The sequence below is a fragment of the Pleurodeles waltl genome, chromosome 3_1 (assembly GCF_031143425.1).
Source record: "Pleurodeles waltl isolate 20211129_DDA chromosome 3_1, aPleWal1.hap1.20221129, whole genome shotgun sequence".
In the NCBI taxonomy this organism is placed as follows: domain Eukaryota; kingdom Metazoa; phylum Chordata; class Amphibia; order Caudata; family Salamandridae; genus Pleurodeles; species Pleurodeles waltl.
Window position 1 is genome coordinate 1,687,755,257 of NC_090440.1, and position 22,891 is coordinate 1,687,778,147.

The following is a 22,891-nucleotide window of genomic DNA, read 5'->3' on the forward strand; positions in this document are numbered from 1 at the left end:
AATTTAATTCTATTCTTTGTCAATTCATCTGATTTCTAGGGTAGCCAAGGCCCACCAGGACCACCAGGACCAGATGTAAGTAGTCCATTTTTTCTGGTGTCTGAATTAGAACCCCACTGTGTCTTCTTGGTTTCTTTTCTCTTTGCCTTTCTTCTTCTGGCATGCCTACTTCAGCTTTCGTCTTCTAGTCTTTTTATTCCAGCCCTTGTGTTGTGAATTTTGGCTTAATTATACCAAACTTTGTCTTCCAGATTTCACACTTCACTCGTGTTGTGAATTTTGGCTTAATTATCCTAAACTTTGTCTTCCAGATTTCACACTTCAGCCTTTGTTTCTGCCCTTCTTCTTTCAGGTTGATTTCATTTTTTCATCCTCTCACTCTAGTTTTAATCCTATTCTCCAGATCTCCTCTATCCAGTCTTCCTCCCCTAGTCTTCTCTCTGAAGATTTAGGCCCTCATTTCAACTTTGGCGGGCGGCAGAGGCCGCCCGCCAAGGTTGAACCTCCAAACAGCCGCCTATGGGGCCGCAAACCCGCCAGCTGCATTTCAACATCCCTGCTGGCCCAGCGGGGATGTGGGCCGTAACATTGTAGCCGGCTCCTAATGGAGCTGGCGGCAATGTGGCGGTGCAGCGGGTGCAGCAGCACCTGTCGCGCTTTCCACTGTCTGCTAAGCAGACAGTGGAAATCGCGATGGGGCTGTTCCTGGGGGGCCCTGCACTCCCCATGCCAAGTGCATGAGCAGTGCAGGAGCCCCCAGGGGCCCCGCGAGTCCCCTTAACACCAGCCTTCCCATGGCGGTGTCTACCGCCATGGACAGGCTGGCGGTAAGGGGAGTCAAAATCCCCAGGGCAGCGCAGCTTGCAGCGCTGCCCTGGCGGAATGAGACCACCGGGACCTCCATGGTGGTAAACTGCTGGTCCCGGCGGTGTGACCACGGCCGTACCGCCGCGGTTAAAATGTGGCATTTTGTACCACCAGCCTGTTGGCAGTACGAATGGCACTTTATGAGGCCCTTAATCTTATTACTGTCTTTCTCTCAGGTTTTTGCCTTCCCAACTCTAGAAGCAAGAGACCAGCTTAGTTGAAATATCAGGGCATGTGGGATGGCCTGCTGCCAGCATCTCTCTAAATGACTCTTTAGGCTTCTGGGCTATGTTTATCTATTAACTAAATTATATTTTTGATATTTTCTACTCCATCTTCGTTTCTATGATCTTTTTCCAGATAATACTTTGTCAGCCATCTCTTCTTGTCTTTCTGTCCTACAGCCCTTCTCAGACCTTCTCTTTGGTATTTTCTCTCTTTGACAACAAGGATCTTTCTCTTGTTTTCTCACTAAATCACACTATCTGGTATTTTTGGTGGCATGGTTCTCAAATTGCTCTTGAAACGTCATCTGCCATTAACGCCTTCTTTATTTTAGGATTGTGAAATCCTGGACATCATCATGAGGATGTGCTGTAAGTCGACAATATTTTCAATTAATCTATTCTTGGGAATGAAGACATCCCTTAAACTCTGCTAGTCTGATGTAGTTGTGTGTGGATGGAAACAGTGGTGTTCGGCTAGGTAGAGAGAAGGCAGATAAATCTGAAAATGGTGTGCACACTGGCAGACAGCATTGTTAATGGTCTGACCCCTTGTAGTGTAAATGTGTCTCCCAGTGCCAAAGGACACCCCAATTACATGTCCCTGTTTCCATTGTCGGTAACTGTACTCCCCTAATGCAAGCACCTCAATTACCTGCCCCATTGCTGTATCACACCTCCATTACCTGTTGAGTCCTTTCTGCTGTACAGAGCATGCATATATTAGTTCTGCTTTCACCTTGATGCAGAACACCTCCATGGGTTTTTGTGTTTTGTCTAGAGATTAGCAAGTCCTAGAAAGTGCATGTGCAACTAGTAGTTTATAAAAACACACATGTAAGCCCAATGAAGATCCTTTAAAGTAAAAATCAATCGTGTTCATAACATTTGTATTTTCATTTCTTTTTAAATCTGACATCTGTCTTTTGTTCTAGCTTGCTGCGGTGAGTACCTTTTTCTATTCTTCAATGGTGAGTTCCCCATCCATCCTCAATATGCCCTCTGTGGCGTGAACTACCTGATCACTTTTCACTTTCTCTGGTAAGTACTATGCTCTGTTAGTCTGAGATGAGTAACCCACTCCATGTTATATTTGCTGAACCTTTTTTGAGCCCTGTGTCCCATGATCTACTTGCTCTTTGTAGTAAGTGTTCCTGTGACTGGTCTATTTCCTCTTTCTGTGGTGAGGAATTTGCTCCCAGCACCATTTCCCTCTCTCAGTCTCAATATGCGTTCCCCGTATTTAGGCATTGTAATTATGTGGCTGAAATCTCATATATCAGTCTGTATCACCAGACAGTTGAGACCGTTGGTATGGGTGACTAGGGTGTGGAGAGGGCAGAGCAGGTGAGATGAAAGCTGGGGGAACATTTGTATCTCCTCTAATTTTGCAGGGTGGTTGAGGGCCAGATGCAACGGCTTCCCACAGCCCCCAGAGGACCCTCTGAACCTGGACATTTTCTGCACATACGTTGAAAAGCCCCAACTTCAACCGTACATTATTTATTTATGAAAACCTTTATAAACTACAATTGGGTATTATTCCTTAATCTACAAAGACACAGGGGGTCATTCTAACCCTGGCGGTCCGCGACCACCAGGGCTAAAATGACGGAAGCACCGCCAACAGGCTGGCGGTGCTTCCCTGCCCATTCTGACCGCGGCGGTAAAGCCGCGGTCAGAAAAGGGGATCCAGCGGTTTCCCGCCGGATTTCCCCTGGCTGGGCTGAACCTCCATGGCGGCGCTGCAAGCAGCGCCGCCATGGGGATTCCGACCCCCTTCCCGCCAGCCTGTTCCTGGCGGTTTTTACCGCCAGGAACAGGATGGCGGGAACAGGTGTCATGGGGCCCCAGCATGATTTTCACTGTCTGCTTAGCAGACAGTGAAAATTGCGACGGGTGCAACTGCACCTGTTGCACCCCTGCAACACCGCCGGCTCCATTCGGAGCCGGCTTCTGTGTTGCAGGGCCTTTCCCGCTGGGCCGGTGGGCGCTCCCTTGGCGGGCGCCCGCCGGCCCAGCGGGAAAGTCTGAATGGCCTCCGCGGTCTTTTGACCGGCCAAATGGCGGTAACCGCCCCAGTCTCTATCTCTACAGTGTGTCTCCATGGACAAACATAAAGCTGTAATTCAGTTATGGTGAGCAGTGGCAAACTTTATGTGCTATTCCGTCCTGCTCTATACTTCTCCGGTGGTTAGTATTTAGCCGGTCTGTGTGCTCCTGTGGTTACACAAGAAGGTTGATAGAGGCCGTAAGCGGTGACTGTTGTTTGGCTGCTCATTCTATGTTAACATTCACTGCTGGTGACATATGAAAGGAGACCATAGACAATACAGTGTATAGAAAGCCTATATTTAAAGTTTGCCTCTAAGATGGTATAAGTAGTGACACAGATTGGCAGAGTATTTAAAATCAGTAGCTGATGTAAGTGGAAGGAGGCCATGCAACAAATGTCAGGCAGTAAGCATGTATCACTGTAAGAATGAAAAGGAGAGAAGTACCCCACATACAGGGCGTGATTTAGATCTCGGTGTATGGAATATTCCGTCACAAACATGACAGATATCCCATCTGCCATATTATGATCCCCATAAGATATAAAGAGGTCCGTAATATGGCGGGTGGGATGTTCATCATATTTGTGATGAAGTATTCCCCTCAGCCAAGTTCTAACTAAGGCCCATAGTGTGGTCAAAATGAAAAGAAAAAGGTTGAAGGTTATGTTGGGAATGCATACTTGCTATCAGCTGACATTGTATGTAAGGTCCCTGAGGCCTGGGTAAAGGGAGCCCTGTCAGTAAAAGAGTAAGGGGTGCACATCTGAAAACTGGTTTTGTCTTCCAATTGCAGAGTGTACATGTGGGCCAATAGATGTCCTGTTTGTGGTGGACAGCTCAGAAAGTATCGGTCTCACCAACTTCCAGATTGCCAAAGACTTCATCATCAAGGTTATTGACCGGCTCAGCAGAGATGAGCATGTCAAGGTAAGCGCTTATGTAGGACATGGTGGCTTCAACATTCCCTTCGCTCCTATCATTATCCAATAGGGAGGCTGACCTACAAGTAAACAGGCCAGTTAAAGTGCCACAGGAATAAACGCGACAAGGGTGCCACTTTCCATGCTAGAAATTAAGGCTTACCAATGGATGCCTAGTAGAGACAAATCTCAGATCACAGGAGAGTTGGGGTACACAGTTTCACATAAACTGCAAGGGGTCAGGACCAAGGGGAGTCTAGGTTTTCATGGAGGCCTAGGCAGTACATGACAGGGCATTAGGGAGGCTTAAGCCTTGAATTTAAGACGTTTTATCAACTTATATTAATAGCATTTGAATAGTTAGACTGCCATTAGTATGGCATGCAAGCGCTTTCATAATCTGGACGCCCTTTTCATAGAGTGCTGGAATTTCTATCCATTAGTTCTGTGTGGTTGTGAGTTTACTAGAGTATGGTTTGTGGTGGTAAATGTGAAAAAGCAACACGTTTAATCCTGCTATAGAACTTGTGTAGTGTGTTATGTGTATGTATTATCATGCAAAAGGACTTTGCAATTTTTCATTGAGGTGGGTTATTTGTTACCCATTGCCTACTATATGCAGTTTGGTTTCTTCACAGTACTGCTATAGTATTGTGAGTCTAAGGGACTGTATGTTTAAGCTGACATTTTCTGATTGGCTCTACATTATACTTTGTGTAGTGTGCAGGGAGTGCTGTTGAGTTGGCAGCACTTTGCTTACTAGGTAGCTTAGGTACTGTGTTCTGCACATGAGTGATGGAGATATTTTTGAAATGTTCTGTTTAAGAAAAGTGATTTCAGGAGCTGCTCGTGGGGCACGAAAGGGCCGGGTGGCGCAAGGGAGGGGTGGGGAGAAATAAACATGAAATTTATTAAATAAAAAAAAAACACTTGCCTTCTCCACTGCTCCTCTTCTGCAGGCAGGCACAGGCTCCCAGCCTGCCCTGCGGCCAGTCCTGATGCTGCTCAAAGCAGTGTTAGGATTGGCTGGAAACACCCAGCCAGGGTGCTCCCAGGCAGACTGGGAGCCTGGGCAGGCTCTCTCCAGCCAGGCAAGTGTGTTGCTGGGCTAGGAAGAGCCTACTGCGCATGTGTGTTTGGCCGACCCGAGACGGACAGCCAAACACACATGCACTCTGAGGGGGAGAAACTGTTTATTATTGTTTTCTTTTAAAGGTTTTTCAGCTGCCACTGCTGACGGGAGGGAGGGTACGCTCCTCCGCCCTAGCAGAGGAGCTGCCCCTCGGTGATTTGTAAGAAAGACTCTGTGGAGTTAGTATTGTTAAGTGGAAGTGAAGCGAATCTACGCACGCCATACTGGATGTGTGTTAGGAGTTGTGACAATGTATGCACATATGTACTTTATGTTGATCATTGTTGTATGTATTCCATGAAAGCTTTTCCTAGAAGGATGGCTGTTTCATGGGGCTGACTAAAAACACAGTTATACTCCTGCTGTTCCACTATCATTAGGCCCATCAACTATTACAGTTTGCAGCAGTGGATATACCCACCCACACAATCCCTCCCACAGAGTGTGGTCAAATTCAAGACATACAATTCAGGAAGGAAAATGGGTGCTACACCAGAAACCACTCCTGTTGCACAAAAAGTGTAAACATTGGGAATTACAGCAGTAGCCAAATAAAACGGTTTTATAGAGATTTGGAGCACACCAAATAGACATGTCACCAAAGGAATGTTGTTACAAAAGGTATCACAATTTTATTATAGTGCAACAACATTAATTCTTTATTGGTTGTATATGCACAGCTGAATATAAAATATAGAGATCAACTATCCTATTAGAGGTCCAATACAAAGAGAAAACATCAAGAGATTTCATAATACAAACGTGGATCAGAAAAGCGATGGAAAGTACACAGAGAAGGAGTAAATAAAATTATGTGTGATGTCTGATCCACATGAATAGCCAACTCGTCCCCTAGACTTCCTCGGGGCTTCTCTAAGTATGTAGTGAGCAATTTAAATAACGGCTGCCAACAGAGCAATTCAGGTGAAACGTAAGCACATGTTAGTCATATAAATGGGATGGTCTAGACCACTGACAGATTTGGTTTATAGGTGGAGGTTCATTCTGACACCCGTTGAGTTAATGATGCTTGGCTGGCATTGCAGTATATAAATACCGTAAGCGGACGTGTTCTTTCTGACAATAGTACAGTTTTTCAAAGGGGACCATGTGGATCTGTATATTTTAAATTCTGCCATGTATATACAACAAATAACGCATTAATGTTGTTGCACTATAATAAATTTGTGATGACGTTTGTAAAATTCCTTTATGTGACTTGCCTATTCGGTGTGCTCCAGATCTCTACAATACAGTTATTATTAGGCCCATCGCCTGGTGACTGTAGACCATGACAGACTGGAAGCATGGTCTAATATTAATTCCAAGACATAAGACATTAGTATTGCACATGAACTGCCTACTAATTCTGGCACATGGACATCATACTGGTGGCGAAAAGAACAAAAGGGAATCAATAAATAGATGGGACCAGTTATGCAGTGGTTTTCAAAATTGAATTTGTGGTTGGATGCATCTGTGGAAGTAGTATTTTGGTCAGTTGATGGATGGATTGGTCATTGGCTGGATGGATGGATGGCTGCATGCGGCAAATAGTAAAAAGCCACTAATGATATGTCGTTGTGTAGAAAAGCTCAAGTAGCCATCAAAAGAAATCTGTTGTGGTGGCTGATATCTGATGCCTGGGAAATGGTCGACAGTGGGTATGCTCATCATGTCTTCATCATGTCTTCCCTTTGGTGATTATAAGCTTTTCTGACTCCTACTTTGTTCTTGCAGTTTGACTCCAAGGAATCACGTGTTGGAGTTGTGCAGTACAGCCATGACAATACTCAAGAGACTGTGGCCATGGGCGATCCTAATATCCAAACAATTGGCCAGCTGAAAGAGTAAGTATGCACAAAGCTGAACACAACTTCCTGTGAGAGTATTTGGCACTATCTTGAGATCACATGTGTAAGAGTTGCCATAGATGTCTGGGTGGCATGATTCTGAAATGCCCCAGAGAAGCTACTGGGGCTGTTGGAGCACTGTGACATGGTTATTTACTGTGTAGGGCAATTGATATTGTACCAAAATGAACCTGTCGAGCTAGGGAAAGTTCAGGCTCCAGATATATCCAAAGATCTTTGACCATCTTAGTCAGGGCAGCCACGATAAACCAGGAAGGAGTCCAGAAGTGTGTCTGCAAATGGCTCGGGATGCAACACTATTTATACTAAGCAACTCAGTTTAGTCTGAAAAAAACTCATTGCAACCAATCTGAGACTACCGCTGTAAACTGATGGAAGTGTTCAAAGGGGTCAGCAGCCGATATATCCCATGTGTTGATACGTTGGGTAACATCAGCATTTCACACACCAGAGGCCAAAATATTTTACTAGTTTCACCAGGTGGCATACTTAAAAATTGAAAACCGTTGGGCTAAATGCTGACCCCTGGGATACACCTTGTAGTAATGTCTTACATTTTAGCATGAACAAACGAAGATATACTTTGTCTCTTCTACACATATGATCAACACTACACTAGGGCCTGCCCTCCAATACTAATTTCCGGCAGCTTGGTTAGTAAGATACTATACAATATTATATCAAAAGCAGTGGGCAGCTCTAGTAGCTCAAGGGCTGAAGGATCAGCTTTGTCCGTCAGCATTTGAAGGTCATCATCCAAGGCTAGCATGGCAGTCTCTGTGATGAGTAGTGGTCGAAACACTGACTGTGACAAATCTAAGATTTGGCCATTTACCACCACCTCACATAAGAGTTGATTGGCATGTTGCTCCAAGCTCTTGGCAGCAAATGGCAATAGTGATTGTAAGGAAATGCCTCCTTGGCATGGTTGCCCCCTGACTTTTTGCCTTTGCTGATGCTATGTTTACAATTGAAAGTGTGCTGAGGCCTGCTAACCAGGCCCCAGCACCAGTGTTCTTTCCCTAACCTGTACTTTTGTATCCACAATTGGCAGACCCTGGCATCCAGATAAGTCCCTTGTAACTGGTACTTCTAGTACCAAGGGCCCTGATGCCAAGGAAGGTCTCTAAGGGCTGCAGCATGTCTTATGCCACCCTGGAGACCTCTCACTCAGCACAGACACACTGCTTGCCAGCTTGTGTGTGCTAGTGAGAACAAAACGAGTAAGTCGACATGGCACTCCCCTCAGGGTGCCATGCCAGCCTCTCACTGCCTATGCAAGTATAGGTCAGTCACCCCTCTAGCAGGCCTTACAGCCCTAAGGCAGGGTGCACTATACCATAGGTGAGGGTACCAGTGCATGAGCATGGTACCCCTACAGTGTCTAAACAAAACCTTAGACATTGTAAGTGCAGGGTAGCCATAAGAGTATATGGTCTGGGAGTCTGTCAAACACGAACTCCACAGCACCATAATGGCTACACTGAAAACTGGGAAGTTTGGTATCAAACTTCTCAGCACAATAAATGCACACTGATGCCAGTGTACATTTTATTGCAAAATACACCCCCAGAGGGCACCTTAGAGGTGCCCCCTGAAACTTAACCGACTGTCTGTGTAGGCTGACTAGTTCCAGCAGCCTGCCACACTAGAGACATGTTGCTGGCCCCATGGGGAGAGTGCCTTTGTCACTCTGAGGCCAGTAACAAAGCCTGCACTGGGTGGAGATGCTAACACCTCCCCCAGGCAGGAGCTGTAACACCTGGCGGTGAGCCTCAAAGGCTCACCCCTTTGTCACAGCCCAGCAGGGCACTCCAGCTTAGTGGAGTTGCCCGCCCCCTCCGGCCACGGCCCCACTTTTGGCGGCAAGGCTGGAGGGAACAAAGAAAGCAACAAGGAGGAGTCACTGGCCAGTCAGGACAGCCCCTAAGGTGTCCTGAGCTGAGGTGACTCTAACTTTTAGAAATCCTCCATCTTGTAGATGGAGGATTCCCCCAATAGGGTTAGGATTGTGACCCCCTCCCCTTGGGAGGAGGCACAAAAAGGGTGTACCCACCCTCAGGGCTAGTAGCCATTGGCTACTAACCCCCCAGACCTAAACACGCCCTTAAATTTAGTATTTAAGGGCTACCCTGAACCCTAGAAAATTAGATTCCTGCAACAACAAGAAGAAGGACTGCCCAGCTGAAAACCCCTGCAGAGGAAGACCAGAAGACAACAACTGCCTTGGCTCCAGAAACTCACCGGCCTGTCTCCTGCCTTCCAAAGAACTCTGCTCCAGCGACGCCTTCCAAAGGGACCAGCGACCTCTGAATCCTCTGAGGACTGCCCTGCTTCGACGACGACAAGAAACTCCCGAGGACAGCGGACCTGCTCCAAAAAGACTGCAACTTTGTTTCAAGAAGCAGCTTTAAAGAACCCTGCAACTCCCCGCAAGAAGCGTGAGACTTGCAACACTGCACCCGGCGACCCCGACTCGGCTGGTGGAGAACCAACACCTCAGGGAGGACCCCCGGACTACTCTACGACTGTGAGTACCAAAACCTGTCCCCCCTGAGCCCCCACAGCGCCGCCTGCAGAGGGAATCCCGAGGCTTCCCCTGACCGCGACTCTCTGAAACCTAAGTCCCGACGCCTGGAAAAGACCCTGCACCCGCAGCCCCCAGGACCTGAAGGACCGGACTTTCACTGCAGAAGGGACCCCCAGGAGTCCCTCTCCCTTGCCCAAGTGGAGGTTTCCCCGAGGAAGCCCCCCCTTGCCTGCCTGCAGCGCTGAAGAGATCCCTTGATCTCTCATAGACTAACATTGCAAACCCGACGCTTGTTTCTACACTGCACCCGGCCGCCCCCGCGCTGCTGAGGGTGAAATTTCTTTGTGGGCTTGTGTCCCCCCCGGTGCCCTACAAAACCCCCCTGGTCTGCCCTCCGAAGACGCGGGTACTTACCTGCAAGCAGACCGGAACCGGGGCACCCCCTTCTCTCCATTATAGCCTATGCGTTTTGGGCACCACTTTGACCTCTGCACCTGACCGGCCCTGAGCTGCTGGTGTGGTAACTTTGGGGTTGCTCTGAACCCCCAACGGTGGGCTACCTTGGACCAAGAACTGAACCCTGTAAGTGTCTTACTTACCTGGTAAAACTAACAAAAACTTACCTCCCCCAGGAACTGTGAAAATTGCACTGTGTCCACTTTTAAAGTAGCTATTTGTGAATAACTTGAAAAGTATACATGCAATTGAAATGATTCAAAGTTCCTAATGTACTTACCTGCAATACCTTTCAAACAAGATATTACATGTTAAATTTGAACCTGTGGTTCTTAAAATAAACTAAGAAAATATATTTTTCTATAACAAAACCTATTGGCTGGATTTGTCTCTGAGTGTGTGTACCTCATTTATTGTCTATGTGTATGTACAACAAATGCTTAACACTACTCCTTGGATAAGCCTACTGCTCGACCACACTACCACAAAATAGAGCATTAGTATTATCTCTTTTTACCACTATTTTACCTCTAAGGGGAACCCTTGGACTCTGTGCATGCTATTCCTTACTTTGAAATAGCACATACAGAGCCAACTTCCTACATTGGTGGATCAGCGGTGGGGTACAAGACTTTGCATTTGCTGGACTACTCAGCCAATACCTGATCACACGACAAATTCCAAAATTGTCATTAGAAATTGATTTTTGCAATTTGAAAAGTTTTCTAAATTCTTAAAAGACCTGCTAGGGCCTTGTGTTAGATCCTGTTTAGCATTTCTTTTAGAGTTTAAAAGTTTGTAAAAGTTTGAATTAGAACCTAGAACTAGTTGTAGATTCTTAAAAAGTATTCCAACTTTTAGAAGCAAAATGTCTAGCACAGATGTGACTGTGGTGGAACTCGACACCACACCTTACCTCCATCTACAGATGAGAGAGCTAAGGTCACTCTGTAAACTAAAGAAAATAACCATAGGCCCCAAACCTACCAAAATACAGCTCCAGGAGCTTTTGGCAGAGTTTGAAAAGGCCAACCCCTCTGAGGGTGGCAACTCAGAGGAAGAGGATAGTGAATTGGAGGAAGATTCCCCCCTACCAGTCCTATCTAGGGAGGACAGGGCCTCTCAAGCCCTGACTCCAAAAATACTAGTCAGAGATACTGGCTCCCTCACAGGAGGGACCAGCAACTCTGAAATCACTGAGGATAACCCCAGTGAAGAGGACATCCAGTTAGCCAGGATGGCCAAAAGATTGGCTTTGGAAAGACAGATCCTAGCCATAGAGAGAGAAAGACAAGAGATGGGCCTAGGACCCATCAATGGTGGCAGCAACATAAATAGGGTCAGAGATTCTCCTGACATGTTGAAAATCCCTAAAGGGATTGTAACTAAATATGAAGATGGTGATGACATCACCAAATGGTTCACAGCTTTTGAGAGGGCTTGTGTAACCAGAAAAGTGAACAGATCTCACTGGGGTGCTCTCCTTTGGGAAATGTTCACAGGAAAGTGTAGGGATAGACTCCTCACACTCTCTGGAAAAGATGCAGAATCTTATGACCTCATGAAGGGTACCCTGATTGAGGGCTTTGGATTCTCCACTGAGGAGTATAGGATTAGATTCAGGGGGGCTCAAAAATCCTCGAGCCAGACCTGGGTTGACTTTGTAGACTACTCAGTAAAAACACTAGATGGTTGGATTCAAGGCAGTGGTGTAAGTAATTATGATGGGCTGTACAATTTATTTGTGAAAGAACACCTGTTAAGTAATTGTTTCAATGATAAACTGCATCAGCATCTGGTAGACCTAGGACCAATTTCTCCCCAAGAATTGGGAAAGAAGGCGGACCATTGGGTCAAGACAAGGGTGTCCAAAACTTCCACAGGGGGTGACCAAAAGAAAGGGGTCACAAAACCTCCCCAGGGGAAAGGTGGTGAGACAGCCAAAAATAAAAATAGTAAAGAGTCTTCTACAGGCCCCCAAAAACCTGCACAGGAGGGTGGGCCCAGAGCCTCTTCACAAAACAATCCTGGGTACAAGGGTAAAAACTTTGATCCCAAAAAGGCCTGGTGTCGAAACTGTAGTCAGTCTGGACACCAAACTGGAGACAAGGCCTGTCCCAAGAAAAGTTCCACTCCAAACTCCAATCCAGGTAACACTGGAATGGCTAGTCTCCAAGTGGGATCAACAGTGTGCCCAGAGCAAATCAGGGTCCACACTGAAGCTACTCTAGTCTCTGAGGGTGGGGTGGATTTAGCCACACTAGCTGCCTGGCCGCCTAACATGCAAAAATACAGGCAGCAGCTCTTTATTAATGGGACAAGTGTAGAGGGCCTGAGGGATACAGGTGCCAGTGTCACCATGGTGACAGAGAAACTGGTTTCCCCTGGCCAATACCTAACTGGAAAAACTTATACAGTCACCAATGCTGACAATCAAACTAAAGCACATCCCATGGCAATGGTAACTTTAGAATGGGGAGGGGTCAATGGCCTGAAACAGGTGGTGGTCTCCTCAAACATCCCAGTAGACTGTCTGCTTGGAAATGACCTGGAGTCCTCAGCATGGGCTGAGGTAGAGCTAAAAACCCATGCAGCCATGCTGGGTATCCCTGAACTGGTGTGTGTAAAAACAAGAGCACAATGCAAGGCACAGGGTGAAAAAGTAGAGCTGGAGTCTGGAAAAATGGCCCAGCCTACCAAGAGAAAAGGAAAGTCAGTTGGGAAACCAACTGCAACACAGGCAGAAAAAGAGAACCTCTCTTCTCAGGAAGAAGTTCTGCCCTCTGAGGGAACTGAGCCTTTGGAACTTGAACCTTATCAGGTTGAGCTCTTAGGCCCAGGGGGACCCTCAAGGGAAGAGCTGTGTAAAGGACAAGAAACCTGTCCCTCTCTTGAAGGCCTTAGGCAGCAAGCTGCTGAAGAGTCCAAGGGCAAGAAAAATGGAACACATAGGGTCTATTGGGAAGATGGACTCCTGTACACTGAGGCCAGAGACCCCAAACCTGGTGCCACTAGGAGAGTGGTAGTGCCTCAGTCGTTCAGAGAGTTTATTCTGACCTTAGCCCATGATATTCCCCTTGCTGGGCATTTGGGACAAACCAAGACGTGGGAGAGGTTAGTCAACCACTTCTACTGGCCCAATATGTCCCAGAAGGTTAAGGAGTTTTGCCTCTCCTGCCCCACCTGTCAATCCAGTGGTAAGACAGGTGGGCACCCAAAGGCCCCCCTCATTCCACTTCCAGTGGTGGGGGTCCCCTTTGAAAGAGTGGGTGTGGACATAGTTGGTCCACTGGAACCTCCCACAGCCTCAGGAAATATGTACATCCTAGTAGTAGTGGATCATGCTACTAGGTATCCTGAAGCTATTCCCCTTAGGTCGACTACTGCCCCTGCAGTAGCCAAGGCCCTCATTGGTATCTTTACCAGAGTGGGTTTCCCTAAGGAGGTGGTGTCTGACAGAGGTACCAACTTCATGTCAGCATACCTAAAGCACATGTGGAATGAGTGTGGAGTGACTTACAAATTCACTACACCATACCATCCACAAACTAATGGCTTGGTTGAGAGATTCAACAAGACATTAAAAGGCATGATCATGGGGCTCCCAGAAAAACTCAAAAGGAGATGGGATGTCCTCTTGCCATGTCTGCTTTTTGCTTACAGAGAGGTGCCACAGAAGGGAGTAGGATTCTCACCCTTTGAACTTCTGTTTGGTCATCCTGTAAGGGGACCACTTGCTCTTGTTAAAGAAGGCTGGGAGAGACCTCTTCATGAGCCTAAACAAGACATAGTGGACTATGTACTTGGCCTTCGCTCTAGAATGGCAGAGTACATGGAAAAGGCAACCAAAAACCTTGAGGCCAGCCAACAGCTCCAGAAGTTTTGGTATGACCAAAAGGCTGCACTGGTTGAATTCCAACCAGGACAGAAAGTCTGGGTTCTGGAGCCTGTGTCTCCCAGGGCACTCCAGGACAAATGGAGTGGCCCTTACCCAGTGCTAGAAAGGAAGAGTCAGGTCACCTACCTGGTGGACCTGGGCACAAGCAGGAGCCCCAAGAGGGTGATCCATGTGAACCGCCTTAAGCTCTTCCATGACAGGGCTGATGTGAATCTGTTGATGGTAACAGATGAGGATCAGGAGGCAGAGAGTGAACCTCTCCCTGATCTTCTGTCATCAGACCCAAAAGATGGCTCAGTAGATGGAGTGATCTACTCAGACACCCTCTCTGGCCAACAGCAAGCTGATTGTAGGAGAGTCCTACAACAGTTTCCTGAACTCTTCTCCCTAACCCCTGGTCAGACACACCTGTGTACCCATGATGTGGACACAGGAGACAGCATGCCTGTCAAAAACAAAATCTTTAGACAGTCTGACCATGTTAAGGAAAGCATCAAGGTGGAAGTCCACAAGATGCTGGAATTGGGAGTAATTGAGCGCTCTGACAGCCCCTGGGCTAGCCCAGTGGTCTTAGTCCCCAAACCTCACACCAAAGATGGAAAGAAAGAGATGAGGTTTTGTGTGGACTACAGAGGGCTCAATTCTGTCACCAAGACAGATGCTCATCCAATTCCTAGAGCTGATGAGCTCATAGATAAATTAGGTGCTGCCAAATTCTTAAGTACCTTTGACTTGACAGCAGGGTACTGGCAAATAAAAATGGCACCTGGAGCAAAAGAGAAAACAGCATTCTCCACACCTGATGGGCATTATCAGTTTACTGTTATGCCCTTTGGTTTAAAGAATGCCCCTGCCACCTTCCAAAGGTTGGTGAATCAAGTCCTTGCTGGCTTGGAGTCCTTTAGCACAGCTTATCTTGATGATATTGCTGTCTTTAGCTCCACCTGGCAGGATCACCTGGTCCACCTGAAGAAGGTTTTGAAGGCTCTGCAATCTGCAGGCCTCTCTATCAAGGCATCCAAATGCCAGATAGGGCAGGGAACTGTGGTTTACTTGGGCCACCTTGTAGGTGGAGGCCAAGTTCAGCCACTCCAACCCAAGATCCAGACTATTCTGGACTGGGTAGCTCCAAAAACCCAGACTCAAGTCAGGGCATTCCTTGGCTTGACTGGGTATTACAGGAGGTTTGTGAAGGGATATGGATCCATTGTGACAGCCCTCACTGAACTCACCTCCAAGAAAATGCCCAAGAAAGTGAACTGGACTGTAGAATGCCAACAGGCCTTTGACACCCTGAAACAAGCAATGTGCTCAGCACCAGTTCTAAAAGCTCCAGATTATTCTAAGCAGTTCATTGTGCAGACAGATGCCTCTGAACATGGGATAGGGGCAGTTTTGTCCCAAACAAATGATGATGGCCTTGACCAGCCTGTTGCTTTCATTAGCAGGAGGTTACTCCCCAGGGAGCAGCGTTGGAGTGCCATTGAGAGGGAGGCCTTTGCTGTGGTTTGGTCCCTGAAGAAGCTGAGACCATACCTCTTTGGGACTCACTTCCTAGTTCAAACTGACCACAGACCTCTCAAATGGCTGATGCAAATGAAAGGTGAAAATCCTAAACTGTTGAGGTGGTCCATCTCCCTACAGGGAATGGACTTTATAGTGGAACACAGACCTGGGACTGCCCATGCCAATGCAGATGGCCTTTCCAGGTTCTTCCACTTAGAAAATGAAGACTCTCTTGGGAAAGGTTAGTCTCATCCTCTTTCGTTTGGGGGGGGGGTTGTGTAAGGAAATGCCTCCTTGGCATGGTTGCCCCCTGACTTTTTGCCTTTGCTGATGCTATGTTTACAATTGAAAGTGTGCTGAGGCCTGCTAACCAGGCCCCAGCACCAGTGTTCTTTCCCTAACCTGTACTTTTGTATCCACAATTGGCAGACCCTGGCATCCAGATAAGTCCCTTGTAACTGGTACTTCTAGTACCAAGGGCCCTGATGCCAAGGAAGGTCTCTAAGGGCTGCAGCATGTCTTATGCCACCCTGGAGACCTCTCACTCAGCACAGACACACTGCTTGCCAGCTTGTGTGTGCTAGTGAGAACAAAACGAGTAAGTCGACATGGCACTCCCCTCAGGGTGCCATGCCAGCCTCTCACTGCCTATGCAAGTATAGGTCAGTCACCCCTCTAGCAGGCCTTACAGCCCTAAGGCAGGGTGCACTATACCATAGGTGAGGGTACCAGTGCATGAGCATGGTACCCCTACAGTGTCTAAACAAAACCTTAGACATTGTAAGTGCAGGGTAGCCATAAGAGTATATGGTCTAGGAGTCTGTCAAACACGAACTCCACAGCACCATAATGGCTACACTGAAAACTGGGAAGTTTGGTATCAAACTTCTCAGCACAATAAATGCACACTGATGCCAGTGTACATTTTATTGCAAAATACACCCCCAGAGGGCACCTTAGAGGTGCCCCCTGAAACTTAACCGACTGTCTGTGTAGGCTGACTAGTTCCAGCAGCCTGCCACACTAGAGACATGTTGCTGGCCCCATGGGGAGAGTGCCTTTGTCACTCTGAGGCCAGTAACAAAGCCTGCACTGGGTGGAGATGCTAACACCTCCCCCAGGCAGGAGCTGTAACACCTGGCGGTGAGCCTCAAAGGCTCACCCCTTTGTCACAGCCCAGCAGGGCACTCCAGCTTAGTGGAGTTGCCCGCCCCCTCCGGCCACGGCCCCACTTTTGGCGGCAAGGCTGGAGGGAACAAAGAAAGCAACAAGGAGGAGTCACTGGCCAGTCAGGACAGCCCCTAAGGTGTCCTGAGCTGAGGTGACTCTAACTTTTAGAAATCCTCCATCTTGTAGATGGAGGATTCCCCCAATAGGGTTAGGATTGTGACCCCCTCCCCTTGGGAGGAGGCACAAAAAGGGTGTACCCACCCTCAGGGCTAGTAGCCATTGGCTACTAACCCCCCAGACCTAAACACGCCCTTAAATTTAGTATTTAAGGGCTACCCTGAACCCTAGAAAATTAGATTCCTGCAACAACAAGAAGAAGGACTGCCCAGCTGAAAACCCCTGCAGAGGAAGACCAGAAGACAACAACTGCCTTGGCTCCAGAAACTCACCGGCCTGTCTCCTGCCTTCCAAAGAACTCTGCTCCAGCGACGCCTTCCAAAGGGACCAGCGACCTCTGAATCCTCTGAGGACTGCCCTGCTTCGACGACGACAAGAAACTCCCGAGGACAGCGGACCTGCTCCAAAAAGACTGCAACTTTGTTTCAAGAAGCAGCTTTAAAGAACCCTGCAACTCCCCGCAAGAAGCGTGAGACTTGCAACACTGCACCCGGCGACCCCGACTCGGCTGGTGGAGAACCAACACCTCAGGGAGGACCCCCGGACTACTCTACGACTGTGAGTACCAAAACCTGTCCCCCCTGAGTCCCCACAGCGCCGCCTGCAGAGGGAATCCCGAGGCTTCCCCTGACCGCGACTCTCTGAAACCTAAGTCCCGACGCCTGGAAAAGACCCTGCACCCGCAGCCCCCAGGACCTGAAGGACCGGACTTTCACTGCAGAAGGGACCCCCAGGAGTCCCTCTCCCTTGCCCAAGTGGAGGTTTCCCCGAGGAAGCCCCCCCTTGCCTGCCTGCAGCGCTGAAGAGATCCCTTGATCTCTCATAGACTAACATTGCAAACCCGACGCTTGTTTCTACACTGCACCCGGCCGCCCCCGCGCTGCTGAGGGTGAAATTTCTTTGTGGGCTTGTGTCCCCCTCGGTGCCCTACAAAACCCCCCTGGTCTGCCCTCCGAAGACGCGGGTACTTACCTGCAAGCAGACCGGAACCGGGGCACCCCCTTCTCTCCATTATAGCCTATGCGTTTTGGGCACCACTTTGACCTCTGCACCTGACCGGCCCTGAGCTGCTGGTGTGGTAACTTTGGGGTTGCTCTGAACCCCCAACGGTGGGCTACCTTGGACCAAGAACTGAACCCTGTAAGTGTCTTACTTACCTGGTAAAACTAACAAAAACTTACCTCCCCCAGGAACTGTGAAAATTGCACTGTGTCCACTTTTAAAGTAGCTATTTGTGAATAACTTGAAAAGTATACATGCAATTGAAATGATTCAAAGTTCCTAATGTACTTACCTGCAATACCTTTCAAACAAGATATTACATGTTAAATTTGAACCTGTGGTTCTTAAAATAAACTAAGAAAAGATATTTTTCTATAACAAAACCTATTGGCTGGATTTGTCTCTGAGTGTGTGTACCTCATTTATTGTCTATGTGTATGTACAACAAATGCTTAACACTACTCCTTGGATAAGCCTACTGCTCGACCACACTACCACAAAATAGAGCATTAGTATTATCTCTTTTTACCACTATTTTACCTCTAAGGGGAACCCTTGGACTCTGTGCATGCTATTCCTTACTTTGAAATAGCACATACAGAGCCAACTTCCTACAGTGATATTAATAAAAAAATAGTGAGCGGTCGGCACTAGCTTTTTTTAACATAGGCACTATGAGCACTTTTTTCACAAGCCTTTTAAGCATTACCATTAATAAAGGAAGTATTGCAGACCTCCAGTAAAGCAGGTCAGAGGAACTCAATTGCTGCTTTCCAATGCAGAGGAAGCAGAAAACCTAAACGTGAACTAGATTTTAGTGAGGTAGCACTTGAAATAGATTTATCCAAGGACAAAGGCTCCCAAAAGACCAAAATATGTCCTGATCTGTATTATCTAATGTAAAAGGTACATCCTTGCCCTCCTGCTCTACCAGGCTGAGCATGACAGCTGCATCAGTCTCTCCTGGTGACAAGTGTTCACTAGAGGGAGTTAGTGATTTAAGGATGGTAGCAATCCTAACCTATCTATCTATCTATCTATCATGTTAGACTATGTATTCACCAACTCCTGGGTATTTCTAATTGTTTTTGCAGCATATTTATGGAAGGAGAATTCCCATAAAGTTTAGAACTTCTCTTTGACTGAATCTTCCGTCCCCAAAGTTTTATGGGTGTATAAAGCAGGTATTGCAGAGACAAATAATTTCTTATTCTTGAAAGCCTTCTTCAGCGCATCCCTAACCGGGATGATGAGATTATTTTTAGCAAGATATAATATGGGAATTAAATAAATAAGATGTTATGGCTTGGAAGTGACCAGAAATGGGGCTAGTTGTGTGATTGAAGAGTTCTGGGGCAGTCTTAAAGATGATGTTTGACGATTAAGCACCATAACTTGGCAATACAATTGATGGTGGTAGTTAATGCTTTAGAAAATGGTCTATGGTTGAATGGATGGTTCTGGTAGCTATGTTCTCTATGGCTGTATTTTGGCTGCAGAGATGGTGTTTAGGGGTGCAATGTAACTGTGTAATGTTGGTTAGGGTGTCCTGTGGCTGCAGAAATGCTGTGAAGTAATGTGATATGACTGTAGTGATGCTGCGCACAGCTGGCATCTTGCTGTAGGCATTTATAGAGTCAGGTTGTGTATGCATATGGACTTTGTTGACTCAGGTTCTGTCCTTGTACCATTGCGTCCATAGAGCTGTGAAGAACCTGGGGTGGATTGCAGGAGGAACATGGACTGGAGAGGCCCTCTTGTTTACAAAGGAGAACCTTTTGAAACGTTTCTCTTCTGAGAAGAGAGTGGCCCTGGTGCTGACAGATGGTCGCTCAGACACCCTGAGAGATCTTACACCTCTCTCATCACTTTGTGAAATCAACACTCAGGTAAGATGAGGTGACATACCCAGTGTTTGATACATGGCACCTGCAGGAAGCTGGCCTGGTGTGTGGTGAGTACCTATGGCATTATCACCTTATACAAGGCCCAGGAATCGCCTTTAAGTGAGGTGTAGTCAGTGTCTAGAAAGTCAGACTCTCTAGAGGTAGCTGTGGAGGAGGAGCCAAGACTTTATCTAGGGGACATGCTAAGCTTATGCTATACCACTGTAGTCACACAGCACATGCACACATGAAAGAACCACACAGTTTACAAAAAATAAAGGTACTTTATTATGGTAACACAAATACCAAAATACTATGTAGGCAATACCCCAACTGGAGGTAATTAAACACACTATTATATGTACATTAGAAGTCAGGAATTAGCATAAAATGCAAAAGAAAACAGTGAAAGCAATTGTAAGTACTGAAGGCCTTGGGGGGTTCAAACCATATACAACGAAAGTGGGATGCGAAATTCAGCCCCCCACCCAAGGAGGTGGAGCGTAGAGGGGAGCTGGAGGAACTAGGAAACCTGCAAGGTAAGTACCAGAGTGCCCCACCAGAGTCCAGGTGAAGAAAAGTAAGTACCTGGTTTTCCCCAACTCACCAAAAGGACTTCAGAGAAGGATATTGCAGGACCCAGACAATACTGCAAGAAATGAAAGGTGGATCCTGGAAGAGGAAGAACTAGAAAAGAAGGGGACCAAGTCCAGTTCACATTGGAGTGTCCGGTGGTGGCAGGAGCCACTATCCACCTGTCTGTGGATGCAGGACCAGGTCGACGGTGAACAAAGACAGTCAGCAGTGCAGCGCTGGAGCAGCTGAAGAGTTCCTGGAGTGATGCAGTTAATGTCCCACACTGGAAGAAGGATTGCAGTTGGTCAGTGGTGTGGAAAAATCACCAACAAACCTTGGCAAAGACAAATGCCATCAATGAAGTAATACGGAGCTGCTGGGGACCAGCAAAGTCCAGGGGGACTCAGCCCTTGGAGGGGAGTCACAGGTGACCCTCAGCAGTGAGGAGAGTCACAAGAAGAGAAGGCAGCCCCACAGGGGACCACAGGCAGCAAGCACAAGATTTGCAGAGAGGCCCATGCAACACACCTAGAAAGGAGTCCGACATTGCAGGAGAAGCATGCAGAGGGCTGTGCATCGCAGCCAAGAGTACTGGGGGCTGGGGCTACACAGAGTCTGAAGATCTCTTGGAGAAGATGCCAACAAGCCTTGGTAGCTGCAAGAGATGCAGTGCATGGGGGTACTATCCTGCGTGGAAGGCAAGGACTTGTGTCTCCAAAGTTGGGCAGCTGGCAGAGAGGACCAAGGAGACCAGTCCAGACCACCACCCATGATGCAAGATCCATGCAGCTCTAAAAGAGAGGAAATCCACACAGATGGTCTACATTGCAGTTGGTGCATGCAGATGCAGGGGAATGACTCTTTCACTCCGAGGGAGATTCCTTCTTGCCTCTTGGTGTAGACTGAAAACTTGCCACCCTCAGAGGATGCACAGGTTGGGAAATGTTGCAGTTGCTGGAAGAAGCCAGAGAAACAATGTTGCAGAGAAGAGTCGTCACTGAAGCTGCAGATTGTAGGTTCCTGTGGAGTCCAGTTGTGGTTTCAGTGGCCAGAAGTTGAAGTAAACATTACAGAGGAGACCTGCTGGAATCTTGCACATTGAATCTGAGGACCCACCCAAGAGGGGTACCCTAAATGAGCCCTCGAAGGGGAATTGGTCACCTAGCAAGGTGACACTTATAAGGAAGGAGCTGTGACATCACCTGCCCGACCTGGCCACTCAGATGCTCCCAGAGGCCTCTGCCCATCTTGGTTTCAAGATTGCAGAATTAAGTGGCCATCTGATGGAACTCTGGGCACTAACCCTGGGGTAGGGATGGACAGGGGAGTTGGACTGTGGGCCCCTGAACCGGTGCAGACTGGTTATGCAAGGAAGGCGCCAAATGTGACCTTCAAAGCATACCAGTGGTTTGGGGAGGCTACCGCTCCCAAGCCATGTAGCACCAATTTCCAAAGGGAGATGGTGTTGCCTCCCTCTCCCAAAGGAAATCCTTTGTTCTGCTTTCAAGGGCTTGAGCTGGTCAAGCAGCAGGAGGGCAGGTTACCTGTCTGAGGGTTGGCAGCACTGTGGGCTGCCTGGAAAACCCTAGAAAGCTGGTAGGAGCAATGCTGGGATCCTGCATGGAATCATATTTCCAATACTTGCAACAGTATTAGAGTATGATTCCAACATGTTTGATACCAAGCATCCCTAGGTTTGAAGTTACCATTATGTAGCTGGATATAGGCTGTGACCTATGTCCAGTACACGCAAATGGCGTCCCTGCACTGACAAAGTCCTGGAGAACAGAGATGGAGTTTGTGGGGGCACCTCTGCTACTGCAGGGGTGCCCTCACACACAGGTACTTGCACCCTTCCCTTTGGGCTAGGAAGGCCTGCCATAGGATGACTTATAGTGACCTGGTGTAGTGATCTGGTAGTGAAAGTGCAATGGCAGGCCTGCAGAACACTTTGCATGAGCTTCCTATGGGTGGCACAATACATGCTGCAGCCCACATGGATCCCCTCATACCCCAATGCCCTGGGTACCTATGTACCATATACTAGGGACTTACATGGGGGTACCAGTATGCCAAATGTGGGGTGAAAATGGTACAAGTTACCAAGTTAGAAGGATGAGAGCATCATCACTAGGGGCCTGGTTAGCAGGATCCCAGTGAAGACAGTTAAACACACTGACAACAGGCAGAAAATGGGGGTTCCATTACAAGATTCCAGCAGTACTCCTCTGCAACCTCCACTTAGACTTCTAGCCTTTGGAACTGCGACTGGACCCTCAAGGAACCGCCACTCTGCATCCACGAAAAAGACTCTTCTAGCAACATTGTTTCCACGGCTCATTCCAGCTTCTGCAACATTTCCTCGGCTGTGCATCCACTGAGGGTGGCAAGTCTTCAGTAAGCATGAGAAGGAAGAAGGAAGAAGGAATCTCCCTTGGAGAGAAGGAGTCACTCCCTTTCATCCCCAGGCACCTGCTAAAAGGATGACCAGCAGTGTGGATCTCCTCTGATCCTGAGCTGCGTGGATCCTGCATCATGGGTGGTGGTCTGCAGTAGTCCCCTTGATCCTCTCTGATAGCTGTCCAACTTTGGTGGAAGTAAGCCCTTGCCTTCCCA

General features: G+C 47.7%; 1 protein-coding gene across 1 annotated transcript in view; it reads left to right on the forward strand.

Annotated features, from left to right (window-relative positions):
- COL6A1 (collagen type VI alpha 1 chain) overlaps positions 1-22,891 on the forward strand; it is a 93,292-nt gene that overhangs the window by 60,996 nt on the left and 9,405 nt on the right. Inside the window, exons 28-33 of the mRNA XM_069225482.1 lie at positions 40-75; positions 1,427-1,463; positions 2,027-2,035; positions 3,942-4,075; positions 6,941-7,050; positions 19,516-19,702. Coding sequence (XP_069081583.1) covers positions 40-75; positions 1,427-1,463; positions 2,027-2,035; positions 3,942-4,075; positions 6,941-7,050; positions 19,516-19,702 — 513 coding nt within the window. The remainder of the gene's footprint in view (positions 1-39; positions 76-1,426; positions 1,464-2,026; positions 2,036-3,941; positions 4,076-6,940; positions 7,051-19,515; positions 19,703-22,891) is intronic.